The sequence below is a fragment of the Nothobranchius furzeri genome, chromosome 19, assembly GCF_043380555.1.
Source record: "Nothobranchius furzeri strain GRZ-AD chromosome 19, NfurGRZ-RIMD1, whole genome shotgun sequence".
Taxonomy (NCBI): Eukaryota; Metazoa; Chordata; class Actinopteri; order Cyprinodontiformes; family Nothobranchiidae; genus Nothobranchius; species Nothobranchius furzeri.
This window is the reverse complement of record NC_091759.1, coordinates 20,698,626-20,719,457: the sequence shown is the minus strand read 5'-3', so window position 1 is coordinate 20,719,457 and position 20,832 is coordinate 20,698,626. Positions and strand designations below refer to the sequence as shown.

General features: G+C 42.0%; 1 protein-coding gene across 1 annotated transcript in view; it reads left to right on the top strand.

The window, feature by feature from the left end:
- Positions 1-2,690: 2,690 nt before the first annotated feature.
- LOC107394807 (uncharacterized) overlaps positions 2,691-20,832 on the top strand; it is a 77,026-nt gene continuing 58,884 nt past the window's right edge. Inside the window, exon 1 of the mRNA XM_015973929.3 lies at positions 2,691-2,839. Coding sequence (XP_015829415.3) covers positions 2,738-2,839 — 102 coding nt within the window. The 5' untranslated portion in view covers positions 2,691-2,737. The remainder of the gene's footprint in view (positions 2,840-20,832) is intronic.

The window sequence follows — 20,832 nt, the reverse complement described above, 5'->3', positions numbered from 1 at the left end:
GTAATATTTTTAATTTATTAAGCCTATAATTTATTTTTACTCAGTAACGGATATGATTTAAAATGTAGCGAATTACAATTCTTTTTTAAAAACTTACTCAAGTAAAAGTAAAAGTACAGCTTTTAAAAACGACTTAAAAAGTATAAATTTACAAAAAAAGCTACTCAATTACAGTAATGTGAGTAAATGTAATTTGTTACTTTCCACCTCTGACTGGAAGTAACATAAGCTGGACTGATAAACAGGATGTTAAACCTCACGTACTCACAGAACACTATTTTTGGCTCCTCTTAATAAAGCGTGCGTTTGTGTGAGCCCTATACCCATCCTGATTTATTAGTCTAATAGCCCTTTTCTGCATTATGATTATAGTCTGAATATTACTTTTATATGTGTTTCCCCAAACCTCTGCACAATAACTCGTGTATGGTAATAGTAAAGCACAATATAACATATATAATGTTTTCCTATCCAGAAAATGTTTTACTTTCCCCAAGACAGCAATCCACTATCCAACCTACTCATTTTGATTCTCCTAACTGCTCTTTATATATCCTTCTGAAAACTGCACAGTCAAGCATTTTCCATTGTATAGCATTTTCATGTTACAAGCACTTTTTCAGAGTGACGCAATTTGCATTACATAAATCAGGCATTCGCAAGACAGCAAAACAATGAACAAAGACTTTCACGTCCTGTGATGCCTCCTCCAGTTGGTCCCCTTCTGTCCCTCGTCCTGTGGTACTTCCTTTCAGTTGGTCCACTTCTCTTTTCTTCACCTGCCTGATGCCACTCGCATCAGCAGGCTCCCGCTTATCTCTGCTTTCCTTGTGACTTCTCCCATTGTGTCCTCTTCCTTCGTTATCTTCTGTGGTTCTGGCACGCGGGAGCTTGCAACCAGGTTTGCTCGCACCGAACTTGGAAAAGGAGCTTTTGTTCTCTCTGGTCCGTCTGCATGGAGCAGGCTGCAGGAAAACTGGAAATTAACCCAGTTTATCTACTTTAATACACGTAAAACCAGACTATGAACCCTTGAGACGGATTCCCCGTGTTGTAACTGCCTTCTGTAATGTTGAACATAACACGTCTGTGTAACTGAAAAACTCCCTTGAAAATGAGGTTTTTACCTTCCTGGTTAAATAAAGAATAAATAATGTAACGTCACAAAATGGCCTGATTTTGAGATTAGGTCATCTAACCCTGGCTATGTCACGTTATACTGTATTTTCCCTTGACAGGAGCCTGGAGTCCGCACACAGTGTCTTTAATCACAGCCTTCATCAGATAATAAAGATGAACAGAAGCATTCCTTTCCCCAAGGTTCCTCACAAGGTTCCTCTTTAGATAAACTTTTTATTCTCCAAAAGAAAAGAAGATCTTATAATTCAAAACAGTCGTTATGAACTTTTGTTATTAAGCAATGAAATGTCATGAATCTGTGTTCAAGGTTTCGTAGTGTTTACTCGGTGAGGTCATCACCATTTGCTCACACACCAGACAAGAGAATGGTTAAGATTAAGAATGCATGACACAGATTTTGTAATTCTGATTAAAACAGAATTAATGCACGGACACTATTTTTCATTACAATAATAAAAATGAAAAAATTCTTAAAAAGCATCAGAATTATTATTATTATCTTCCTGTGGTCTAATTTCTTCTCCCTTGAATGTAGTTTACTGGTTCCCAGTAAACAGCCGTGCACACTTCAGTGATAAAATTCACCAGGACTGCTCCTTTGAACTCGGGACAACTTGTAATGCTGCAGACTTTTCACAGTTTTACAAACAATGCACCGAACAAGACGCTTCCAGCTCTGCTGATGCATGCGAGGACGGCAGGAAATGCCGCCCTCCACCTTCCCTCTCATCTGCTGCCCCCTTCTGCACCCTGGCCAATGGCCCTTGAGTTGCTGTTAACACAGCACCTACTCTGGAGTGGTGGAAAGCTCAACCCCCCTTAAACACCTCCTAGCCCTGCTGGGGGGATGCCACACCAAGCCAGCTGCAATATACTTTAATATGTATTTCTCCACTCACAATTCCTTATTTCATATACGTTTATCCTGCTACCATAACCAACCTAGCTTACTCTGAACTGTGCCAGTACTATCTTTAATTTACAATTTTCTATTATTACTATTGTTTTTATCACTTTTTATTATATTTTATATTTAGTTTTTATTCTGGTTTTGATCTTATTATTGTATTATTCTACTTTTCATTGCTTTTATTCTATTGTATTTGAGTCTTGCAGTTTGAGAGCTGCTAAAAAATGTCATTGTGTGCACGCATAATGACAATCATGAATTCTTAGTAGTAGTATTCTTAAGAGTATGGCGCAATTCCAACGCTGACTGCTAGCCTAAACTGCCATGAAAATTTTGTAAAAGTTAACGAAATTTCCATAAAAAATCTGTTATGGTCAAAGCCAGTTTAGTTTTTGATCCCCTTTTAAAATGAAAAAAACAACTTAGTTCTTGATGTTGTTTTTTATTTATTAATTTGTTAACTTTTTACTTTTATCCTCAACATTTGTATTTCAATTTATACCTCGTGAATTAAAAAAAGAACAGTTGTTTCAAGGGGCTCTGATTCTCTGATGAGAAAGGGACCTGTAAGTCACGTGACAGCGAGGCGGAGCCAAGACGAGGAGATAAAATCCCCCCAGCGCGCGCAAAAGTTGAAACGCAGATGGAGAGAAGATCTGATGAGGCTGGGACGTCCAGCTGCGATCAATGAGCCCATGTGAACTTTTTTCTGTCAAAGATATTATGTCCGTTTATCGCCCCAAGCGTGAGAAGTCATCGACCATGGAACACGTCAGCTTAAAATGCCAGGTGGGTGGCTTTTTTATTTGCCTTTTATTGGCGCGTGAGCGTGGCTTGTTTATCATTTTTGGTCATCTGGCCACGTTTCGCTAAAGTGACAAACTTCAGTCGTACATGACGAGCACTTTTTGTGTGCACTTGAGTGTCTGATGCCGCAACAAGTGCAGCGACTCGACCGTTTTTCAGCGTGGATCGTACGGTTTATCACAATTTGTGGATGTTGGACTGTTTACGGAGGGCACGTTGCTCTCGGAGACCGTACTGCGTCATGGGACCCTTCCTCAGGCAGCCCACTGTCTTAGAGCACTACTTTATGAGAGAGAGACAAAGACAGAGAGAGAGAGAGACAGACAGACAGAGAAATACAAAGTAGTGCTGGGAATTCCCAGAACACCTGAGAGCCGGTGTCGGTGCTGGATCGGCTCGGGGTCCTTCGACTGTCGATGACGTCACATTACTGCAAACCTACTCTGCTTTCACACATACTATTTGGAAAGATATCAGCAGTTTTGTTAATAAATTCTTGTTTGTTATCACCTAAATGTTTTCTTTATGATGTAATTAATAAAACACCAAATTATTTTTGTTTTGTAATGAATGTGAAACTGCATTAAACCAACATCGGACTGACAAAAAAGACAACAGTTCATATATGTGAAGCCATATCTGTGTGTATTAAATTGGAGTTCTTCTGTATTTCCTTAGTTGTCATCTAAATACATTCTTTGACTCAATATTGCTTGGTGTCTTTCATTAAAGTTCTTATATTTTATTTTGCCCCATTTCATCAACATCAAGAGCTTTTGAGGATCACCGTTTATCATTTGCTTATATTTTACATTTCCTTTAGAAATGCAAACATATTTTCTCAAAGTATTGATTTTTGGACTACAACCGCAAATTTTTTCTGACCAATCAAAATCATAACCTGATAACGTCACTTCCATAAGCTTCATTTTCAGTGAGCTTCATGTTCAGCCAATCAGCTACTTTGACGTCATCGGCAGTCAAAGGACCCCGAGACGATCCTGCACCCGAGCAGATCCTGTACCGACACCGGTTCTTTTGGCTCAACTCACCAAAAAGAGCCGGCTCTTTCGGCTCCCAAGTGGCTCCTTAGATTTTCTGTTATGTAGAGTTCATTTATAACCAAAATAATGCAAAACTATATGTAAAATGATATTGCATTTTTTTACATTAGTAAATCAAGTATTTATCATTTCTTTGGATTTAATAACTGAACACTTTCAGAAATCTCCACTTTCCGACTGCGGGTGCTCATTTTCTCACCGTCTTCGTCGCGCTCTCCTCCCTCTCGCTCGCATTTTTCCTCCTCATTCTTGTCTCCCTCCACCCGCATGTGCTCTGCTGTGTGTCTGATCCTCCCTCTTCCCCGCCCCTACTGCTGTGTGTGGACAGTCTGGACAGCAGTTACTCATGTTGACCAATCGAGAGCAAGAGGGGAGGGGAGGGGATGGTTCCCAATGACGAGCCAGCTCCCATCGTTCACTTCAAAGAGCTGGCTCTCAGAGCTGGTTCGTTCGCGACCGACACATCTCTAGGAGTTTTTTAAATTAAATTTTTTTTTTTTATGATTCAACAATCAGCGTTAATGACTGAAACTTGTTTTCTATTAATAAAACCAGGAAAACTGATAAACCCACAGTTTAAAAATTGATCTTTAGGGAGCCCTGTCCGTCCAGCAGACCGAGCACCTGCCCGATCCCCCACACCGCTCTAAAAAAGTCCATTAAGTTCAAAAAGTGTGTTCGATCTTTAAGCAAGCTTCCACCAGGCCCTTCAGGCTCCGCTCAGCATCAGTCCAGCTCTGTCCCAGCATCTGGTTTTTCCTGGTTTTCCAGATGGCCAGTTTTGCACATGCAAATAGAAAGTTAATTAACAATATTGTCCGTTTTTTTCTGACGGTGTACTTGGGCCCAAATAAAATAAGGGTAGGGTAAAAGCCTCCCCTAGTGCACTAACCCACCGTTCTAAAACCTTAAACATCCCTGATAACCTAGAACATGCTACCTCTAGATCAGGGGTGTCAAATATGCGGCCCGCGGGCCGGATCCGGCCCGCAAGCGGGTTAAAGCCGGCCCGCGAGATGGTTGTGTAAACTTTATTTTCATACTTTACAATGTAGAGTGAAAATAAACATATCTTTGTGAGCAAGTTTTCTCTGTAATGAGTATAAATAAAACAAAGCTGCGCTCAAGGCTCACACGTGAACTTGAATCACGTCCTGAAGATGGCCGCCACTCAGGATGTGACTTCTGATGTTGATGTGCCGGTGAAAGCTAAAAGATGTAAAGTAAAATGAGTCAAATATACTTTAAGTGCTGCATGAAACTGATCTAGCCATGTGATCTGTGAGCTCTTTGAATCACTAAGGAATGTTTTTTTAATTTATTGATTTTTTTTATTTTTTTCAAATTTTCAAGTACACTTCAGGTGTTGTACTTGTACTATTTTGGATACACTGTCCTCAGGCTCCAGCCTTGTTTTATATTGATTGTATTAAAACAAAGAAAACAATCTGAAGTTGTTTTTAATTTACCGGTCCGGCCCACTTGGGACTAGATTTCCCTCAATGTGGCCCCTGAGCTAAAATGAGTTCGACACCCCTGCTCTAGATGCTCTAGGGTAGAGCGCTGCACGCCACGGGCCTAAAATCTGAGCCTGTGTCCGGCCCGAGGGGGTGGAGCCCCAGCCCGACCCGGTCCGAGAAGGTTTTCAGGATTCTCTGGCCCGACCCGAGCTTGACTTTTTTTAATCTTTCATTTTTTAGTGTGATAAAATGCTCAGCATTCTAATTATCTGTGAGAAGCTTACGCAGTAAAAAATAATAATAAAATAAGAAAAAGAAAAGAGAAAATGGCATCAATGCAGCTTTTTTTCTAACAGAGCGTATATTTTGAGCGGCAGATGAAATTTACGAACACTATATTAATTGGATGCGTGTGTAAATTTAATTTGCTCTGAAAATGCGCTCTTGTGCAATTAGAATGCTGCTTTTTTTTCAACTGCAGAGCGCAGTTTCAGAGCGGCAGATTAAATAAACGCCCCCTAATTAATATAGCGTTTGTAAATTTAATCTGTTGCCCTGAAAATGCGCTCTGCAGTTGAAAAAAAAAAACAACAACCCAGCAATGAATGCTGTATTTTTAACTGCAGAGCGAATTTATTCACAGAAAAATAGAATGCTGCCGTTTTCATGAGAATAAATGAATGGTTTCTGAAATCAAAGTGGACATAAAACGGCGTATTAGAATAGGCGCACGTGTTTCAATCAGCAGTTTGAGAATTTGTTTATATAGGCGCATTTATAAACCACACAGCCCTTAATTGAGCTAACGGGTGCCGGTGCGTGAGAAGCAGGCAGGTGCTGCTGCGTTCAAGCGTTTCAGTATTTTTTAATGAATACGATTAAGAATAAAGGCGCCCGTGTCCGAGGGAATTAGTCGTTGGCCTGGGCCAACCCGAGGCCCTAGGGCTTCAGTGCAGGGCTCTACTCTAGGGTCTCTGTTTGGTTACAAAAACGACATCCCTCCCCGGTGCTTGGATCAAAGTTAGATCAGTCTCTGGCTCTTCTTTATCCATTTTATGTAGCAGATCTGTGGTCGTAAGCCTCAGAAGGCACACCGTCTATAAATGTCGTGGGTTGGTGGTCCCGATACTTTATACATGTGTACATAGTTTTTTACTACGTAGCCTGAAGTCAAGTCAAGTTGCTAACCTGGTAGCGCTTGAATAACTTGTCCAAGGCACATGTCATTCCATCATTTACCAGTAGGGTTGTCACGATACTAAAATTTCAAACTCGATTCGATACTTGAAAAAAATACTCTACTCGATTTCAATACTATTTAAAAACACCAATTTATTGAACAAGTTTATTCAAAAAATAACATTCCTCAATTTATATTGCAAAAATTAAATGTTAAGAATTAAGTGTATAAAGTGCTTAAACCTTTCAAGTATCAGTATTTTTTAAAATGTGCATACAAAAACTGGTGAAAGTTAACACTTTAAATCATGAATTGTCTCACTATATATACACTATTTGCAGAGTGATGTTTTGCTGCTTAAACTCTGTTTAAGGTGCATTTTTGTCATAAGCTGTAATGCCATATGTTTTGTTCTGTACTTTTGAACAACTCTGTTGGTCAATAAAGGGAGAAAACGAATTTCTCCACAGTAGGACAAAGGTACATCTACCGGTAGTTTAATAAAAACAGATTGGCGCACGGCAGTGACGTCATTAAAAGCGCCGGTTAGATTAGCCGCAGCTAGTCCGTTCACGCCTAGAAATCCCAGACTCGCTCCAAACGAACAGGGGAATCACGTTAATGATTCCTAACAAAACCTTTCGACATGAAGATGTTTTGGTGCAGATAATGTCTTATTTCGAGGCTGCACCATGGGTGCCCGTCCACACCCGTTATATGGATATACACTGATGGCGATTCGCCGATGGATCTAAATATCCCGGGGAATCCAAGTAGCACCAAAGTTGTCAGCGTGAGTAAACAAACGTACTGTATGCTAGAAATGAAGTCCGGGTTGCAATAAATGGGAGTTTCTTTTAAGCACATAAGCGTGAATATACAACTACATGTCGGACTAATTAAGATGGGCTGTGAAGCGCCTCCCAAATTCGCTGTTTATGTTTTTGTTTATTTATTTGGCAGACATAACTTGGATCGGAGACAACTCGCGTGGGAAATTGCAATGTAGCCATGCGGCGTCTTCTTCTTCTGTTTGTCTGGGAGGCGGAGGCTGCTTTACGGCATCTGGCTGTCGTGCGTGTCGGTGTACTTGAAGAAGGCTGTGTATAATACTCCATAATATTGATACCACAGGGATGGAATATCTAATTTAGATACCACTTTTAGCATCGATTTATATCTAGGTATCAATTTTTTTGACAACACTATTTACCAGAAGGGTCACAAGGTCATTCCTTGCGATGATGATATACTGATGAGTTGAGCTCTTCAAATCGTTGATAATGGACCTAATCACTGATGATTAGGTCCATTATGTCTCCTCGGTTTATGCAGAGGGATGCAATGGTGGTTCCTGCCTGCAAGACGAGGCAAAATATGTGAATTTTAAGAGATCAAAAGCAACATAAAAAGTAACTTGTAATGTTACACTACTAGTCTTGGGCGGTATTACCGTGTACAGCCAGTATATAAAAAAAAACGATGTCAGTTTCAATACGGTCATGATAAAAAAAAAACAATACAGTGCATGTTGGAGAGGATTCAAAAATGTAAAAGCCAAACTAAATAAAAGTAATGTAAAAACAGAAGTGTGGTTGAATTTTCAGTTTTAATTAAATGGTTAAAATGTTTTGCCCAACTTTTGGAGACTTTCCATAAAGTTTATGAATGTAATGTCACCATGTGACAGCACAGAGAACATCGAGCTGAGAGGAAAATGGCAGCTTGCGCATCAGCTGACTGGTGTCTAGAAACAACACAACTTCTGCAGTTTAAGAGTGTCCTGCAGGTAAACACCGATTTAGGTAATTTGTGCAAACAAAAGATGACTGTTGGGGAATAATTGGAATGCATCTTTTACATTTATGCTTTTACATTTATAACTATATTGCAGCTGTCATATAGCTACACATTTTTATACTCTGCTGTAGGGCTGGGCGATATGGCAAAAATAGAATATCACGATTTTTCCAATATTTTATCACGATTTCGATTTTATCACGATTTTTTTATCCATAAATAATATAACTTCAATTGCGTATTAAAGAAGAGAAACATTGAATAAACAAACATTTATTCATATTAGGGACAATCAACACAGTGCTAACAAACTTATATTTTAAACTCACACCAGAGATGATAAAAGCCCTGAGAGAAACAATTCCAAAAAATAAGTTTTTCTCGTTTGTATTGTTTGGGATGCCTTCTTTTCAAGTGATTAAACAAGTTTGTGGTGTTGCCATCACTTGCCTCGACGCTCTGCTTGAAAACTTTGCAAATGACGTTTCGCTGCTCGTTGTCATCTGGTGAAAAACCAAACCAGTTCCATATAATGGATAGGGATGGGTACCTTTGACGTTTGAATCGATCCGGTACTAATTCCCGGTACCTACGAATCGATACCGGTACTTAACGGTACCAATTTGATACTTTTGAGTGTTTCATATTTTAATTCTCTTTTATAATTAAATATATATTTTTCTCAATATATAACAATATTTGATAAATATCACGATAAATAACATTCAACTGTTTGTATTTTAACATTGTCCTTGTAGTTTTATAACCTGATCATTCAACTGAAGCAAACATCTTTACTGTGAACTAAATTTACTGTGTATCTTAATTCCTTTGGCCGTCTTTGTTCATTAGATTTTTCCTACTGGGAAGTTAGAATTTCCGAGGAGAAAGTGAACGCACCACTAGCTGATAACAACGGTGGCAATGGAAGCTAATTTATCAAGCTAACGTTATCTTAAACAGTTTATTTAACTGCTGGAGCAGATTAAAACGATGATGCCTCACACTTAGATCGTTGTTGCTGGTTTCATCTTCACTCAATCACCTGTCGCATTTAGTAAAGTGAAGCCAAACTTTAGAGCGTGTTCATGTTCATCTAGTCGGAAAATCGGAGTTCTGAGGAGAAAGCGAACGCACCATTAGCGGAACGAAGCTAACATATCAAGGTAACGTTATCTTAAACATTTTATTTACCTACCAGAGCAGATTAAGATGAGGATGTCTCACTTAGATCGTTGCCTATCGCTGGTTTCATCACCCAGTTACTCATCACATTTAGTGAAGTGGACCCAAGCGTTAGCGTGCGTTCTTTCTACCGTGCTGCTCTGTTTACAACTCGCTCGCAGGGACCGACAACATAACGCTCTTGCTATGCGCAGCTTTCTTGGCAAGTTCTCGTTATGAAGGACTGGTACCGAAACGAGGAACCGTTTGAAATGACGTGAATGGGTGCTCGGTCGGTACTATAAAAAAGGCGTTCCTCTTCGGAACGAAAACCTCCTTTCAGCCGCGGCCGAAGCCATGTTTGTTCACACACAGGTGAAAACAAGCGGGGCACTAATATACTACTATGACTCACTCTGATTGGTTAAGGGTCAAACAAAGGCGTGTCATTCGCCTGGGGTAAGTTCCCTTTTCATTCAGAGGCAGAATTTCAACAGCAGAGCTGTGAATCGTGATAAAAAGGTCTCTCAAAAATGACAGACCGTCAGATGTGTAGATCGTAAAACGGTCTAAAATCGTCATATCGCCCAGCCCTACTCTGCTGTGTGTGTGTAACTCAGCCGGAGGTCAGGATGTCCTCCTGGGGGTAGTTTTAGTTTTGTTGGTCAGCTCCTTTTCCTGTGGACGGCTGGACGCACATGGATGGAAGTGAAACTGTCGCGAGCGTATCCTTTTTATTGGTTCCTTTAGAACCTTAGAATATGCGGCTTTCTCAGGGAAGTTGGGGTCCCAGTAGGGATGCACCGATGGATCAGCATTTGATCGTAATCGGCCGATAGTGTCCCTATCGGTTTTGATCGGAATTTTCAAAATGGATCAAAGCAGTTCGATCAGGTAGGGTTGTCACGGTAACCAGTGTAGCGGTAAACCCTGGTAAAAAAAAAAGTTGACAATAATAATAACCGTATTGTTTTTAAAAAAAACTATTATCTTGGTGGGTTTACCGTGGCTGCGGTGTAGGCGCGGTGGCCTTTACCAGCCACCGTATCATCGGCTGAAGTTGCTGGCGGCACATGCACACTTTGTTGTTTACGACCAAAACTTTCTTGAAGCTAAAGCTGAAATAATGGTCAGAGGAGGAGACGGCAGCGCTCAGGACATTTATTATCCCTCAAAGAAGACAAAGTGGGAAGTACGGGCATCTTTTGGATATCTTAAGAATGCCGAGGGACAGTTTATAGAAGACGGCTATCCTGTTTGCAGCACGTGCAGAAAAAGTGTCTGTGAAAGGCAGCAACGCTTCAAATCTCATGACCTATCTGCGTGACCATCACCCACAACTCTACAGTCAACGCAAGGCAAGCTAACGTTAGCGTTTTAGCTAAAATGCGTGATCCGAGGATTTGGGTTGAGGGAGAATGCAACGAGTCGCTACATAAAGCAGCCGCAGCGCTGCTACCTGCATATAAACCGTGTCGCGGACACCCCCATGTTGAAATGACGCTATGCATTACGGGGCTCCCAGGGGCAGATAAGAGTTGGTCTCTCTCCGAGAATAATTATGAATTTAACAACGATTACTGCCTGATGACATTTTCCCACATCTGCAAAGCTCACTGGAAGGACACAACCCGAGGACAATATTTTCCTGATATAGGGATTATTACTCAAGTAAGGGTACAAAAGTATCTGATTAGAAGGCTACTTGAGTACTGAGTATCATCTGGTCTAATATTTTTAAAATGATGACATCAAACAGACATAAAATAAGAAGTTATGGGCAAATATTGGTATTTTAAAGACTAAAGGGAAAAAATGTAAACAAGTAAACAACATAATTACAAAATTACACATTTTAGGCAAAATTTAGACACAAACTGAGGATAATATTTCCTGACATACAGGGTTTATTTAATTGTGTGAAAATGTAGCACGTTTAAAAAAAATACCGCGATAATACCGAAAACCGTGGTAATTTTGGTCACAATAACCGTGAAGTTAAATTTTCACACCGTGGCAACCCTAATACAGACCATTTTAGATTAGGGTACATTTCCTTTATTCCCAGATTATGTAGTTTGTACCACTCATTATAATGTTGGCCAATTTCTGGCCAATCCACATTCTAGTAAATGGTAAATGGCCTGTATTTGATATAGCGCCTTCTAGAGTCCTGGAACCCCCAAGGCGCTTTACAACACAATCAGTCATTCACCCATTCACACACACATTCACACACTGGTGGGGATGAGCTACAATGTAGCCACAGCTGCCCTGGGGCGCACTGACAGAGGCGAGGCTGCCGAGCACTGGCGCCACCGGTCCCTCCGACCACCGCCAGCAGGCAACGTGGGTGAAGTGTCTTGCCCAAGGACACAACGACAGCGACAGACTGAGCGGGTCTCGAACCTGCGACCTTCCGATTGCAAGGTGAGCACTTAACTCCTGTGCCACCGTCGCCCCAGGACAGATGGGTAAAACAAGGGATAGAGTGAACCAGTGAAAACTGTGAAAGCAATTCAACGTAAAAGAGGGCTGAATCAAACATGTTCAGGAAACGCCAAGCGGAGAAGGTGTGTTTTTAAGTGACTCTTAAAGACCGGCAGAGATGGGGCCAGCCTAACTGAGTGTGGCAACTGGTTCCAGAGAGACGGTGCTAGGACTGAGAAAGCCTGGTCCCTGCAAGTATGACACCTAGAACGAGGGACAGCGAGCAGGCCTTGTTCAGAGGAGCGCAGAGCGTGTGATGGGGAATGTTTGTTCAGGAGTGTGGCTAGATAGGGGGCAGCACCACCCTGGAAGAAATTGTAAACAAAGACGAGGATTTTAAATTGTGCACGATAGCAAACCGGAAGCCAGTGCAGGGAGGTCAGAACCGGACTGATGTGGTCCCGTTTCCTGGTCCTAGTCAGGAACTTTGCTGCGCTTTTCTGCACAACCTGTAGGCGACGCAGTGATGATTGACACAACCCTGAATAAAGAGATTTGCAGTAATTAAGCCTATAAATAAGAAAGGCATGCAGTACCCGCTCCAGGTGGGCTCTTGACAGCATAGGCTTGATATTTGCAAGGCGTCTCAGGTGAAAGAAACTGGACCGGATCACTGAGTTGATGTGAGCATCAAATTTAAGTCCAGCATCAATTTTCACCCCCAAACTGGTAACAACTGGTTTGGAGTAGGGAGAAAGAGGGCCAAGATCAACATAACGACCCACATTCCTGCTGTTGGGAAGAAAAACAATGAGCTCTGTCTTTCCCTCATTCAGATGCAGAACGTTGGCCATTAGCCAAGACTTCACCTCGTTAATACAGGACACAAAGGACTGGATAGAGTGACCTTTCTCCTGACACAATGGAGAGTAAATCTGGCAATCGTTAGCATAGAGATGGAATGATAGGCCATGTTTACGAAAGATTAACCCCAGAGGAAGCAGATAAATGGCAAACAAAAGAGGACCAAGGATCGATCCCTGCGGGACCCCCCAGCGGAGCCCCTCCCAAGAAGAAAAAACATCACCCAGTTTAACGTAGAATGTCCTGTTATGGAGATATGATCTAAACCAATCCAGAGCAGACCCTTTGATCCCAACCCATCGTTCCATGCGATCAAGTAGAATTGCGTGGTTGACTGTGTCAAATTCTGCCGTCAGATCTAACAACAGAAGCACCACAGATGTACCCTGATCTAGTGAAAGATAGATGCCATTTAAGACCCTCAGTAGAGCTGACTGTGCTATGGCCAGACCTGAACCCTGATTGGAAAACCTCAAACAGATCAGAGTCAGCTAAATGTGAGACCAGCTGCTGATAAACAACTTTATCAAGCAGTTTTGATGTAAAAGGCAGGGTAGAGATAGGCCTGTAATTTGCGATCACAGAGACATCAGCACCAGGTTTCTTCAGGGTCGGCCGAACAACTGCTGCTTTCAAAGCAGCTGGGACCACACCTGTGCTGAGGCTCCCATTGATAATCTGACCAAGTGATGGGCCAAGGCATGGAAAGGCAGCCTTCCAGAGGCGAGGCAGCAGAACATCAAGTGGAGAGCCAGATGGCTTCTGCCTCACAACAAGCTTACTCAGCTCAGAATATGAAACCGTATTGAGGGAGCTCAGGGTGGGTGGTGATGGAGGAAGTGGAACAGTGTCAATAAAGTTAGCGGAAATAGCTGTTCGAATGCCAGATACTTTGTCAACAAAGAATCTGTGAAAAGCTTCAGAATTTCCAGCAGCTGTAGGAGACATGAAGCTAGGCTCCTGATACACCGGAACAGAGTTTAGTGTTTTGTAGAGAATCCTGGGATTCTTGGAGTTTGTTTCGATGATGTCTGCAAAATAGGCCGTTCTGGCAGCCCTCACTTCATCCTGATAAGCAACCAGAGATGCTCTGAACATCTCACGCGAGACCTGTAGGCCATCCTTTTTCCACTTTCTCTCAGAGGATCTACACGCCCGCCTACAAGCCTGTGTGACATCAGAGAGCCAAGGCTTGCAAAGTTTGAGAGGGGCAACCACGTCCAGGACCTGATTACAAAGTAAATCAAAGTGTTGTGAATAGTGTTCAGTGTTAGATGGATCAAGGTTAAAGGTCTCTAACCTTACAGACACACAGTCCACAAACTTTGAAATATTTTCTGCATCCAGGGCTCTGAACCTAGTAGCGGGAGCTTCACACACAGGTACAGGACACGGCAACGTAACATCAGAGTATTGGAGAGTGGTCAGAGAACACAGGAGGCAAAGTTACAAGGTTCATGACAGGGAGACCAAAAGAGAGAACCAGGTCCAGGGTGTGACCCCTGGCATGAGTTGGGGGTGATACCCATTGAGTCAAATTGAATGAATCTAGCAAATTCAAAAAACCTTTAGCAAGCACATTGACAGTGTGAGCAGTCAGGTCGCATGCGAGAACTGGGTCGTACAGTGTGAGCACATGACTCGTGAGATCTGCTCTGCGAGGAAGTCGTACAGTTTGAGCTGAAGCTGAACGCTGCGAGTGAAAAAGTCGCACAGTGTACGCCCGGCTTTAGAGATAAGGTGAGGAGCTCAGACATCCGGGAGGGACTCGGAGTAGAACCGCTGCTCCTCCGGATCGAGAGGAGTCAGTTGAGGTGGTTTGGGCATCTGGTCAGGATGCCTCCTGGACGCCTCCCTGGGGAGGTGTTTCGGGCATGTCCTGATGGCAGGAGGTCCCCGGGTGGACCCAGGACACGTTGGAGAGGTTACATCTCCAATTTGGTCCGGGAACGCATTGGGGTCCTGCTGGAGGAGCTGGTGGAGGTGGTCAGGGAGAGGACTGTCTGGAGCTCCCTAGTTGGGATGCTGCCCCCACGACCCGGACCTGGTTAAGCGGAGGAAGACTACGACGTCTAATAGAGGTGTGACTCGAAACGGCTTTTCTTTCGCTGACCTCTTTAGTTGTTTCTAATCCGTCGATCGCTAGCATAATTAGCAATACATCCGGTTAGCTAAAGCATTGTCTTTCAAAATAAAAGCACCATTAGCCCCGTTTTGATTACGTTACAACAATAAACATTTATATTTAGAAATACTTTGTCCCTTTACATTGAATTATATAAATATATGCTTCACACGATTTTTCTTTTCCAATCATGGTCTGTAAGGAATTAAAGGTCGAATTTATTTAATGGTTTCCTCCTCTTATTTGACCACTTTTTCACCATGAAGATAGTATTAACGTTTGCCAACATTTGTCTGACAGCGAACATTGTCCAGCTCGTCAAACGTTAGGACCACTGCCGCTAGCAACAAATGTGCATATATTCTAAAAATGTTTCACCATCTAATCTAGCTAGCAAAGCTAGAGTATGTTAAACTGGCTAAAGCTAGTTAGCTACTATGCTAAGTGCCACCAAGTGCAGTCTAACCACATAAGTCAATAAAAAGGTTGCGTATCTACTTAAAATATGTTTTAAAATGTATTAAGCAACATAAAGATACTTACAGGCGGATAAGTAGCCTTCATTGTGATCCCATTCCAGAGTCGAGTGAAATGAGTGGGCGGATGTAACAGACCAACTAAAAATGAGCGGACGGAAGTAATAGTTTTTAAAAATGAGCTTTATGATTGGACGAGACAATCCCCAAAGGATAACACATGTGCTGTGTCGGTGAATGGATAGGATTACACATTGTGTGCCAAAATCTACACAACATGTGTTAAAATGCTGTTAACACATCCACATGTGTTGTTTTTTGACACATCTCTTCTTGGAGTGCAGGTTCCTGAGCAGAGGCAGGTGGAACCAGAGAGCGAAGCAGAGGGGGCGGGGCTGCCTGCTGCTGGTTGCCATGGCGATTCTGTAAATGATGTGGTTAATAAGTGTGATTCGGACTCAGACAACGTTTCGGTAGCAGATAGTGAGTTGCTGCAGGAGAGCTTGTACTCTCTGGAGGAGATTAATGAGTTTCTGGATGAAACGTATGGAAAATCGGTTGACTTACAGCAATATTTTCCTGATGCTGTAAAGTTTATCAGGTCGGCCACCACACTGCAGAAAGAGGTGGGCCTTGATCATTTAGATGAAAAGAAATGTTACCGTTTAAAGAAACATGTTTTGAGCTTAAAATAAGTTTAGGGTGGACTAAAGTGGGGAAGAAAGGGAAGACTATAAAATAGGACTCTTATGAATAGGAATCACTGGGTGCTTCTTCTGCTGGTGGTCTGGGCTATTCTCTCATCTTCCTCGTGTATGATATGCATGAGAGTTGCATCCTTGAACATAAATGGGGGAGGGATTAGGGCTGGGCGATATGGCAAAAATAGAATATCATGATTTTTCCAATATTTTATCACAATTTCGATTTTATCACGATTTTTTATCCATGAATAGCATAACTTCAATTGCATATTAAAGAAGAGAAACATTGAATAAATAAACATTTATTCATATTAGGGATAATCAACACAGTGCTAACACACTTATATTTTAAACTCACACCAGAGATGATTAAAGCCCTGAGAGAAACAATTACAAAAATCAGTTTTTCTCGTTTTTCAAGTAACTTAACATAAATTAAAATCGTAAACATATTTAAAGTGCAGACATGTCAATTGCAAACGTATTGTGCAAACATTAACTTGTTCAAAATACTATGTTGTTCCCAGTTGCTCATGTAGTGGATAGTTAAGCTCATACCATGCCACCTTTATTTATATAGCACTTTAAAAACACAGCCATACGGCCGACCAAAGTGCTGAACAGTCGCACAAATAACAGAGATAAAAACATAAAACAGAGCAATAAAATACAGTCAACAAATAAGAAACAAGCCAATAAAAAAGTACCGATAAAAACCTTACAAAAATAGGAGTGGTAAAGACCAAAATAAAAACTGTTAAAAGCAAGTGTAAAATAGCGTGTCTTCAGTCTAGACTTAAAAACTGCCCAGGAGGATGCCAATCGAACTGCGACTGGAAGTTCGTTCCACATTTTAGGACCGGCAACAGAGAAAGCTCTTTGTCCGCATGATTTATCACACGCTTTTGGTACCTCGAGGAGCAACAGGCTGGAGGACCTGAGTGTGCGACCGGGAGTATAAATCGCAAGATCAGAGTCGCATACCTGGAAAAGGTTGCTTTGTGTTGATGTGCAGGGGGAAGGCAGCATCAGTGCTTCAGTCCTGGTTCCAGGGAGAAACGCAGGTGGTGGCAGGTTCAACTTGTTGTTCAGCAGTGTGGAACCAAAGACACTTTCTTTAAACACACCACCATCCCTTTCCCGTCCATACCCACTGATGTCCACCATTGTAAATTTATGTTGGGCATCCCATGTTGCCATCAGCACAATGCAGCCTTTTCCAGGTATGCGACTAGACATATGTTTCACATTTAAAATGACAAGTGTGTCATGTCAAGAGTGCCCTTGTAGTTGAAGGAGTCACTCCCAACATTTGGTGGTGCTTTGATGGTCACATTTTGACATCCAGGCTCCCCACACAGTTTGGGAAGTTCCAAAGATGCCAAAAATCTGCTTCGATGGCTGCCCACTGGTTACTAGAAGGACATGGCAGGTAATCTGGTTGCAGTGCTTCCCACAACGCGCTGCAGACCTCTGAAACAATCATCAACACTGTTGGATGCACTGGTTGTGCAGCGCACCAGGCTAAAGACCAAAGGTGACAGATCATCTGCTGCTGTGGCCCCCAGACTCTGGACCTCTCTCCCCCTGAGCCTGAGATCAGTGGACTCAGTGGTCTCCTTTAAAAAGCAGCTGAAAACTCACCTGTTCAAGCGGGCTTTTGTATGTCCTTCACCACTCCCCACCTTTTCCACCTTCCTCAGGATCCACGATTTCCCTCTTTCCTATTCACTCTCTTCTTAACATTTTTTAATAACAATTGTCTATTTTTTGCTCATATGAAATATATTTTTAACCATTTTCTAAATTCTTTTTTTATATTTTTACATTTTTTGTTTTTATGAAGCGCCTTGTGATTTTTATCTTGAGAGGCGCTATAGAAATGGTCTTTTCTTCTTTCTTTCTTCTTCTTTTTGTAGCTGGAAGCTACAGCCTGTTGACTTCTACCAGAAGCCAAAAGACGCAGAGTCACGGACAGTATGCTGTGTGTCCCCTGGTGATGTGTATCAGTGGTTCCAATCACCGAACCAGCTCACCCTATCTGTCAACCGACATGCGAAAATACCAGAAATGCATTTCTGCGTCCATATCCCTCGAAGGTTGAACAAGTCCTGAAAATTCACCTGTTGTCTGCCTAGACCTGTTTAGCGGACGGACATCCCACCGACACCGCTGTCTCCTTTTATGCTCTCGCTGGTATTTCAGCAGGATAAGCATTTCTTTGTCTAGATCACACAGTTCCAACTCGATCAAACTTCTCTGTCTCTTGTTGCTTGCCATTTTTCAGACCGCTGAAGCGATTTCCAAGGAAATAGTACGTCACTGTACTGCTACCTACGCTACGCCCTCTGTTGTCCTGGCAGAGAATTGCTTTGCAACACCCCTTCAGCAAACGGGAAGTATGAGAGCAAAACGCTTCAGTCAGTCCTTGCGTGTCTGTCTCTTGCGGAGAAGACGGAGAAGCATGAATCAGGCTTTACCCACAAATGCCGCAAGATTCACGCAACGCCATGCCGCGTTTATAAAACACACTGTTGCGGTAATATCACGCTGATTTGCTGGCACAGTATGTCTTGTAAAAAGGGCTAAAAGGCAAACAAAATGAGGTCAACAGAAGTGACTGAGAACATTCCTCCACATTCCAGTGGACCATTGTCTGTGCTCTGCATAGATAATGGCTACATTTACAAATGAAAGGCAGCTAATTGTCTGAGATTTTCTTGTGCTTTTCAAACCAAGGAGCCCTCTGGTAGAAAAAGAATAGAATATTTAAGAAATCACAGTGTAACCATAGAAACACTACTTGGTGTGGGTGTGTATGTGGGTTGATTGGTGTGGGTGGCTGGGTTTCTTGTTAAAAGGGATTTTTCCTCTCCACGCTAAATGCGTGCTTAGTATGAGGATTGCTGTAAAGCCACTGGTTTGATGCAACCTGCTGGGTTCCTTATAGGGCTGAAACGATTCCTCGAGTACCTCGAATAATTCGAGTACAATAAATCCTCGAGTCAAATTCTCTGCCTCGAAGCTTTGTTTAATTCATGTTTAATTAATTCATGGCTCTGCAATCGCTCGTGGTCATGTTTCACCCGGACCGAAATAAGTGACGCACATACACACTGCACTGAATGCACACGCGAGTAGCGAACGCAACTTAACTTTCTTTTAAGTCATGGCGGACAGCTCACACCGTACGTCTGGTAGCAACACGTCGGACTTAAAATGTGCTAGCAGTTTTTACAACACGTCGGACTTTTTACTGTGTTATTGATGTCTGTTGTCCCTCAGGATTGCTGCAGGAGGACACAGGTATTTATGAGCGGCGGAGGAAAACGAAAGAAAGTAAATGTTTTGTGATCAGTATAATTTGACATAACCACGGCAAACATGCTTTCGACAATCCTTGTTAGTGTGAGACAAAAAAAGTGTAGAAATTAAAACGAACGTGTGTTAATAGGGAAACAGCTGGCGAGCCATGTTTGCGCATGCGCCGTGAGCGGTTCTGGTGCTGTTTGGGCCGCAGCCGCTCGCATTTGTTTTACTGTGAAGTAAAGTTGAAGTGCTGAAGTTTTGAAAACTAATTTTGAATAAAACTTGAAGAATAACTGGCAATTGCTTTGTCATTTCAAGAGGTCTTTCATATTTTATAACATGCTATTTGATATAACGGTTTACCAACGCAGAAGAGTAATTTATTAGAGTACTCGATTAATCGATAAAAGATTCGATAGAGTACTCGATTACAAAAATATTCGATAGCTGCAGCCCTAGTTCCTTATATAGGAAACTTTTTTCTGATTGGCTTAATTCCATTCCATTGGAATGTTTACTTTGTGAAGGGCCTTGAGACGACTCTTGTCATGATTTGGCGCTTTATAAATAAACTTCAATTGAACTGTCTTAATTCAGTCACAATGTTGAGCTGATTCAAGTAGTCCAAGGGTCCGTGTGAGTCACGGAAGAGGGAGGTGCAGAGCATTTGTCTGCATAAACCAGGAGATCTGGGGCAGTTTCAGATGATTGGCCTTCCAATGCCAACATGGGCGAGCCAGATACAGATCAGCTGTAGGCTCAGAAAATCGAGGCTTTTTGGAAAATACTTCGCTTGACGAAGCAAGAATTATTAATACCTACAAGGACTTCAAAGAGATCAAAATTAAAATGGTGACCACAAGCTGCTTGATTAAAGCCATGTAACAGGCACCATTGAGTTAGAATGGAGAGTGTGTACATGTTTCCAATGGGTGGGATATACCAATTTGGTGAAACATTGAGATTTCAACTCAAAAAGTACCAATATGCCCTTTCCCCATATCGTTTTATTTTTTAAATACTACAGCAGAAGTCCATTAGGGGGCATCCTCATGACAATGAGCTAAAAACGCCAGGCGAGGAAAAAGAACACAAGGAACAACAAGACGGAGTTCTTCAGAAAGGAGAAATTAAAAGATGCACTGGCAAGTTTCAAGTCTAAACTTTGGATCAGTAGTGTGGACGGAACAACGTTGGACGAAGACTGCAGCATGCAAGAACTGACCCACAGTTACTCTTCAAACATTCACAACCAGAACATGCACAGAAAAGGCTGTGGCTGCTAGCTCACCTGCACAACCCGGTCTTGCTATGGCAGTAATGTGATATCGTATCGTGAGACATGTACTGCGTATTATGATGTACCCTTGGGTTACCAGCCCTAGTTTCTATGGCGACA